We start from the raw sequence: 8,269 nt of genomic DNA on the forward strand, positions 1-8,269 counted from the left end.
ATTTTCAGTCCTCATGTTTATGTTTCTTTTAAGAGTTGTTACCGACTCTTTGCAAAATCAAATGAGAAATTCATGAGATGTTTACTTGTGCCCAAAACCTATAGTTATGCTCATACTCATAGGGTCTATGTCCACCAGGGTACTGCCGGAACGTACCCTAGTCACTATTTGCATATATATATGTAAAATGTGCATAGTTTCGCCTCTAGTGGGTGTGATTGAGTGGTCACACAAGTCTTGGAAATGAGTCTGAAACCCCAGCCACTCTTGATTTTGAATTGATCTTGACTTCTTATATAATACTATTAATAGGCATTAGCCTATAGTAAAATCCATAAAAATTCTCACAGCTACGCTCAAAAGCTGCAATTTTCAACACGTAGACTTGAAATTAATAGTTCACAATATGTGTGCTCGTTCGTATTGTACGAGTGTTCGTCGACAGTCGAGTATCCGTAACCAGGTACCTGCCTGCCTGCGTAACACACGCTGTTCCTTCACGAGAGTGGACCCGTCTTCTGCATATATATATAGCCCTGCTAGGGATATATTCGTAAATTAATATGTCAGTGCACTCTAGAAATAAAATACAGCAGTTTAGATAAGTGGCTCTAATCTGAGTCGTGTAGTTTACGCACAAACACCGAGTCACTGACCACCAAGACACGTGCACGGTGTGTTTTACTATCAGTAGTAGTAGTAGTAGTAGGGCAGCGACAGAATGCATAGTACAACCGTCCGGATGCACAATATCCTGTCGAGTACACTCGTGCACTAGTGCAGCAGCGTATACTATACATAGAAATATATGGCGGCAGAGCAGTTGCTGGTGATAAAACGGTAGTTTGATCGTGAATAATCAAATCAACAGACCGATATCTGCGCGAGTAAGCGGTTTATCGGTCCTGCTTGTTTGTGTACTTACTGATTAGGCAGGATTTTAACTTCTTAGTATCATGGGTTCCTAACTGCCAAATAATGAACAGTATTTATAAATATAATAGTATAAAAAAGTGGAACACCGTTGTAACACAGTGATGGGGGGTCCAACAAATTTTACTGCGCAATAGTGTGTCATGTTATAGTGGTGTAATAAAATGTTTAATGTTCCTGTTATTTGGGAATGCTGACTAGTCTCTTTGTGAATAAAACGATGATTTTCATGCTGTTATCTCGCCATACCAACAAAGATTAAATAGAGGTAAAGATTACTAAAGAATACCAAATTCATATCAAATCAAATAAAAGAATAAGAGTAATAAGGAGAAAGGCTAGCCAAGTAATATTCACGTTATATGTGAATCCACATTATTGCGGGGTGTGTTGTAGTGGGGTTCTACTGTATAGATATATGCAAATGTCTATAATTAGTGGACAATTCATGTGCTTAATTATTTCTAAATCGTATTTGGTTTTATTTCTCGCACTCATAAAAAAATCTCTGTTTAAATTTTTCATGTATCAACCTAATGTTGTACATAGCCAGACAGCCAGTCGTAGAAATATATAAGTCAGAAAACCCGGCCAACCCCGATGATTTGCTATATATATATATAAGCTACAGTAAAATCCATAAAAAAATGAGCCAGTCCTGCTTACAAGCTACCAGTCCCGTACTGGGGGACTGGCTACAGCACATTGTAAAGTGTGTGTCTTTGTATGTGTGTGTGTATATATATATATATATATATATTATCAAGAACATATTAAGAATGCTGGAGCGTATTAAAAACATTCTTAATACGCTCTTGATATTACCTTGATATACATATATGTACCTGCAATGACAGCTGTGTGTTTCCTACACACACGGGCCGGAGATCAAGCGCCGCCCCGCCACATTTCACGGCAGGGTGCGGATTGATATACCTACTTCTCGCACGCAGGGGAGCGCGGCATTCATCTAAAAACCCGGCTAGTGGCTGTGTCATCGCGCGCGTCCTGAGCGCAGCAGCAACTCGCGTCGCGCGGTCGCCCCGAGCGAGAGCCAATCCTACAAACTTTCAACCCAGTTGTCGGCCCGTGAGCGCGCGCGCCGCGCGTACGTGAGCTGGCGCCGTGCCAGATACTACCAAAGCTGTTTACTCCAAAAGTCCGACCGCGGTACGGCTAAGGTTTGTCACGCTACAGCACCCTAGATAGCGAGTGCATGACGGGTTGGGAATCAGTACGGCGGGTCCGTGACGTCTGCCAGGCCGGCCGTTAACTCACCGCAGAGAAGAAGACGACGCACGAGAGACGAGAGAGAGATGAGCGCACTCTCGTCGAGTGTGGGGCAGTGCGGGATCTGCGTGTACGTGACTCGCATGCGCGGCCGTATTGTCGTAGATCACGGTCCGCTGGGATTGGGGATTCCCCGCGGTGGATACCACGAGGAGGGCACACACGGGACGTCAGAGGTGGCAGAATCGCAACGGCTGTGTGGTGGGCAGAGGAAGGGCGGGACAGCAGAGGCATAGAGTGGCGAGCCGCCGGCGCCGAGGGGGGCGTCTTGCTTTATCTCGCGGGGATCAAAATCGCGTTCGTCACCCCGTCCGCGCCACGCGCGCGCTGTGCGTGTGCAGATAGCTTCGCAAGGATCGGGCGATTCCTTTGTTTACTAAAGGTGTGTTTTGCTTGCAGGGTTTCGCCCCGCGCCGGAACACAACCCAGCCGCTGATAGCCGCTTTGAGCGGGGGAGGTGCGAAAGGATATACTGGGTTGGATCCGACGAGCCCCAGCGCGCAACTGCGAAAGGTCCCGGCGTTAATTTTTTAGCTGCACGTTGACGATCGTCAAGTTGAGCTATTTGGCCATGGGGTCGTCCGTAACGGTCGTCGTCAAGGAAACCTCGTCAGACGCATTGCCGTCCCGTCCGCCGTTCGTGCAACATTTGCGTTTCTGTCAACGGATAACATCAGGAAACGTCTGACCGCACATGTTTGAAATTGGGTGTAGTTGTTGATGGCTATGCTCCCATTAGATGGAACGATCGCTATTTCGCACGCCCAGCCCAGTCGACGTACTTTCGAGCCACGGCAATTTTTTGGCAAAAATGGGAATTGCATTAGTCAGTTCAGGTTGCAACGGATTTGCTCATTTTTGGTGCAGTGTGAATGAATAAGGGCCTAGGGGTTTTGATATTATAAGAAAAAATTATGCAAATTAGGTAGAGTTTGGCAATTACTAATACTATAGGCATATTATACTAAACACAAACAGTCTGTGGTGTCACACTCGCCTGGTTCGTTTTACAAGATTCATTAGACAATATCCTTTAATGCAAAATTGGTATTTCCTACTGCCACTCTGCCGATAAAACGTCTATAGGTTGAGAGTAAAGATTTAACAAAACATGTCGGAACGCAGCATTCCGGGCTCCTATTTATTTCAAGCGGCCATCGCTACACCAAGCGGGTATATCGGCATCTTTACGGTCACAATTGTGATTCATTTGTGGTTTATACATTATTATTGTGATATATCAGATGGGCAATCATTTCTATAATGTACGTCGATGGTTGCTCAATTAAAACTGACTTCTTCTTACTCACTCATTTGTGTCCTTTTTTGTGGTGAGCTACAGTGTCATTGACACTTTCATTTATATACATAATATCAGGGGTTAATAATGACAATTTGTCAGGGGTTAATAATGACAAATTTGTCATTATTAACCCTGGTATATTAATATACATTATCAGGGGTTAAATATTAAATATATTTGTAGAAAATATAAACAAATTTGTCAATTATAACCCCTGTAATATAATATACATTATCAGGGGTTAAATATTAAATATTAATCAGGGGTTAATAATGACAAATTTGTCATTATTAACCCTGGTAATATAATCCACATTATAATAATTACTTTTTAATCGTAATCTCATCGCGTGTGCGTAGTTCGCCATTCAATGTCGCATCGGTGTGTCTTCCATAGTTTGGCTGCTCGCTGGGGAGTAGCGATGGTAATTAGCGCGCGGAATGCCTCGTTTCTAAGGCAGTCACGAAGCCGGAAGGCCAAGGCCCCTGTCCTACGTTGCGCAAACCGGGCGCGCCGCCCCGTTTGGGAAAACTCCCCCCCACCCATTTCAATTGTTGCGGCCACGTTTTTTAAATATCTCCGCGATGATTAAATTCCACCACAATACAAGTTTGACAGAGCGGGGAATTGAATGCGTTTATTGATGCGAACCAACCCTAACCCTAACACTAACTTTAAACGACTCGGCTATCTTATGTATGCGTGGCATACGTACCAAACACTATCTATGGTGTAATCCAGAACTCTCGGTGGAAAAATAATTTCGCTCCCGCGGACCTAGTTTTTCTCCCTCCCCCTCTCCTCTCTCCCGTCCCCTGTTTCAATTTCATCTTGGGGAGAACCTGAAGCCATCTGGTGCCATTTCTTCGCCTCGATTGCTCCTTACATTATCCAACGATTACGTACCGTAACGCCGTTTTCCTTACACATTTGTGTCGGCGTATGTCGTGTCGAACTTAAAATGCGTTTCGTTCTTGTCTTTTTTTTTGCGTTACTCTACGCTTTTTTATTTTCGTTGTTGTTAAACCTTCCCCCTCGATTGTGGCGTGTTACCCTCACGTTTGTGCCGTCGTACAAGCCCTCGTTAAACCTTCCTCATCGATTGTGGTGTGTTACCCTCACGTTTGTGCCGTCGTACAAGCCCTCGTTAAACCTTCCCCCTCGATTGTGGCGTGTTACCCCCACGTTTGTGCCGTTGTACAAGCCCTCGTTAAACCTTCCCCTTGCTTGCTGCAGGTACAGGAGGAGCTGCGGATACAGAGGGAGTTGGAGGAGAGGCAGAGCGTGGAGCTGATACGACAGCTTCACGACGAAGACCGCGCGATGCGGGCCGAGCACGATCTCCGCATGAAGAAGGACCGTCTCGTCGCGAGTCAGGTGTGACGAATCTCCGTCAACGTCAGGGTTTCACGCGCCGCTATCTCCTCTCGTCTTTCCCCCGGGGGGAGGGGGCGGAAGGCAGGCGCAGAATGAGAGGAGAGCCGCGGGTGACGAATCCAGCAGGGCTTCATGTGTCGCGATTACCCCCTCCCTTCCTCCCCGGGGGGTGGGGGGCTGGGCGGGGGAGGAGGAGAGCCGCGGGTGACGAATCCATCAGGGCTTTATGTGTCGCAATTACCCCTCCTTTCCTCCCCCGGGGGGCGGAGGACAGGCATCCAAGGGGAAGAAGGCACGTGCGATGGAGAGGAGATCCGTGTGGTTAGGATGTAGCAGGGCTCTTCTTTTTGAATGCGCGGCGGTAGGGAGGGTTGACGGTTAGCCGTGCGTTTCCACCTCGCACTCCCCTTCTTCTGGGGGGGGGGGCGGAGGAAGGCACGTGCGGTGGAGAGGAGATCCGTGTGGTGAGGATGTAGCAGGGCTCTTGTTTTTGAGTGTGCGGCGGTAGGGAGGGTTGACGTGCGTTTTGCTGGCAGAATTGAAACCGGGATGTGGCGGCGGCGGCGGCGGCGGCGGCGGCGACTCTGTTTACAACGGGAAACTGGTTGCTGTTATTTTATTGGTGCGTGATCGACTGCGGCTAGTGTGCAGGGCCATTAGTCATACAGTGTGTGTGCGTGTGCATGCGTGCGCACGTGTGTGTGTGTGCGTGTGTGCGTGCGTGCGCACGTGTGTGCGTGCGCGCGTGTGTGTGTGTGTGTGTGTGTGTGTGCATGCGTGCATCCGTCTGTCCGTGGGTGCGTCCGTGCATGAGCGTGAGTGTCCGTGCGTGTGTGTACGTGTGTCTATGTGGTGCTTGGGTGTGTGTGCACGTGTTAATAAGTGTGCGTATGCTCTTAATTTCGACCCTGTATATAACACTGACCCCCTTGTAGGCTGCAGTAAAACTGCTTCTTGCTGCTCTTAATTTCGAACCCTGTAAACTGACCCTTGTCGGCAGCAAAACCACGTTCGAACCCCGTGTCGTTATTTTCCAAACAGGAGACGTGTTCGTCGACGGTGAACGACGCGCTCAAACTCAGATCGATGTCGGCAGGACAGAAACACACGAGCAGCTGTTCAGAGATGACGACGCGCGTCGCCTCGGCTCCCGTCCGATGCAACGCCGAGTTTCAGGCGCCACCTGGTGAGTATCTCGGACCTGCGCGTCGTCGTCCGAATCGCGTGCGTTTGAGCAACGTGTTTCGCTCTGTTGTCGGTGTTTGCCATGGTTAGCAGTTCTGCGCTGTTATTCCCATGTCCTCAGGGTTCTCCAAGCTTTTTCATTATAGCATGGCGGGTGCTGCCTTTACGGTCCTAGTTGCAAATCGCCGAAGGCGGTTTGCGTGCTAGGGTGGTCCGGGGGCTATGATATTTAGCATAGTGGCTATGATATTTAGAGTGGCGGGTGCATTTTAGGATGGCTGGGCTCGACGATAGCTTGGCGGGCCGCCAGGCTATAAGTGCCCTTGGAGAACCTTGGTCCTATGCTAGCGTTCACCAGCATTGCACCCCTGCTGAGTTGGTAAAACTGACATTGCTAGCAGAACTTGAGCTGTTCCTCTGGTGTGTTCGACAGTCAGTGTTGTGATAGGTCATACAAGTAAAAGACTGTTTGGCAACGGAATGCTGCTAAGTCAAGTTTGGCTTAGTTAGTTAGTTAAATCCTTCCTGCGCCTATATGGCGCATAGGGCGGTGCCTATCTCCGTTTCAGTAACCCTGAGGCCCCGCAGCTGCTTTCACAGTAAATGTTACAGGTAAATGCTAGGGGGTTAGTCCACTGGTAGCACTGCGAGTTAACTTGCCACACTCTATCTCTATTTGCTGAATGCTAAACAGAGAAGCCGTGTGTACCATTTTTCAAGTCTTTGGTATGACCCGGCCGGGAGTTGAATACCGACCTTCCACATTGCGAGCATTCAATTTCTACCATTGAGCCATCGCTGCGGTGCAAGTTTGGCTTGCGTGCGGGAAAATCGCATATGAACTGCTTTAGTTTGATTCTCCTGGCAACAGTGTCCAAGAGGGCATGGTTGTCCTGCTCAGACGGATGTCTTTCACAAATAATAAAAAAAGTTTTTCCCCATTATTATAATTATTTATAATATTCTGTTATAATAGAAACAATATTCTATTGCTTCTAGATGTGCGCAGGTGTTGAACCGCACGAGAAAAACACAAGCGCTTCCCAACTGTCAAAAAATGTAAAAACACTAGAGCATCCTATATGTCGTCGTTGCAGGACCGGGCAAGGAAAACAAGAGGCAGCATGCGTCGTCTCGCTCAAAGTCGCGCGAGACGAGCAGCAACCCGTCGTCGACGTTCCTGTTGCCTAGCAACCCCTCGTCGTCACTGTCATCGTTGTCCGGAAGCAGCGGCGGATCGATGGCGATGGAGAGCGGAGGAGGGTTCGCGAGTCAGGCCAGGTAATAGTACAGCAGTGGTGAATCTCTCTCTCTCTCGCTCGCTCTCTCTCTCTCTCTCTCTCTCTCTCTCTCTCTCTCTCTCTCTCTCTCTTCGTCCTCCCCCCCCCTCTTCCTTTCTCCTCCTCCCTCCCGTTCCTCCCTCCCTCTCTCTTTCTCCTCGTCTCCCTCGCCATCTCGTTCTCTCTCTCTCAGTCTCTCTCTCTCTTCCTCGTCGTCTCTCGTCTCTCTTCATCTCGCTCTCTCTCTCCTCTCTCTCATCTCTCTCTCCCTCCCTCCCCCTCCCTCCCACCTCCTCGTCTCTCTCGCCTCTCGTCACTCTCGTCTCTCTCTCTCTCTCCTCTCTCTCTACGTTCTCTCTTCTATCACTCCTCAGTCTCCCGCTCTCTCTCTTCTCATTATCCTCTATCTCTCTATCCTCTATCTCCTCTACCTCCTATGCCAGGGGCTCGAATAAGCGACGAAGAAGGGCAAGGCCAATTTTTTAGGGCATGTGGAAGAATTGCCTTGAATTTTCTCTAAAAATTGGAGGCACAGTAGGCATTTATAAAGAAAGGCACCAATGGCAACCTCAAGAATTCTGAAGAAGGGCAACCAAAGGCACGTTTTGTAAACATAAGAGGAATAAAACTCATAACAATTAGATACATCGAACAATAGTCTTGCTTTAAATGACTAAAATAATCATGCCCCACCCCATGTTAACATACAGAAATAGACTGTAAAAGTACAACCGACTCCCTGTAGCTCTCGCCTCTGCTAGGATCATGACAGTAACGATATAACTTTTTACATGCCGCTATCAGCAGCGACTAATTATCCTGATGCGTGTTAATGATTGCCTCCTGCGACTAATCGGTTTAAATGCTCATCATTTGCAATAAGCATACTACAGCAGCACAC

General features: G+C 48.0%; 1 protein-coding gene across 1 annotated transcript in view; it reads left to right on the forward strand.

Annotated features, from left to right (window-relative positions):
• LOC106812376 (E3 ubiquitin-protein ligase RNF169-like) overlaps positions 1-8,269 on the forward strand; it is a 25,745-nt gene that overhangs the window by 3,886 nt on the left and 13,590 nt on the right. Inside the window, exons 2-5 of the mRNA XM_014816235.1 lie at positions 2,623-2,736; positions 4,763-4,903; positions 5,945-6,089; positions 7,186-7,369. Of these exons, the coding sequence (XP_014671721.1) occupies positions 2,623-2,736; positions 4,763-4,903; positions 5,945-6,089; positions 7,186-7,369 (584 nt within the window). The remainder of the gene's footprint in view (positions 1-2,622; positions 2,737-4,762; positions 4,904-5,944; positions 6,090-7,185; positions 7,370-8,269) is intronic.

The sequence above is a fragment of the Priapulus caudatus genome, unplaced genomic scaffold, assembly GCF_000485595.1.
Source record: "Priapulus caudatus unplaced genomic scaffold, Priapulus_caudatus-5.0.1 Scaffold640, whole genome shotgun sequence".
Classification (NCBI taxonomy): Eukaryota; Metazoa; Priapulida; class Priapulimorpha; order Priapulimorphida; family Priapulidae; genus Priapulus; species Priapulus caudatus.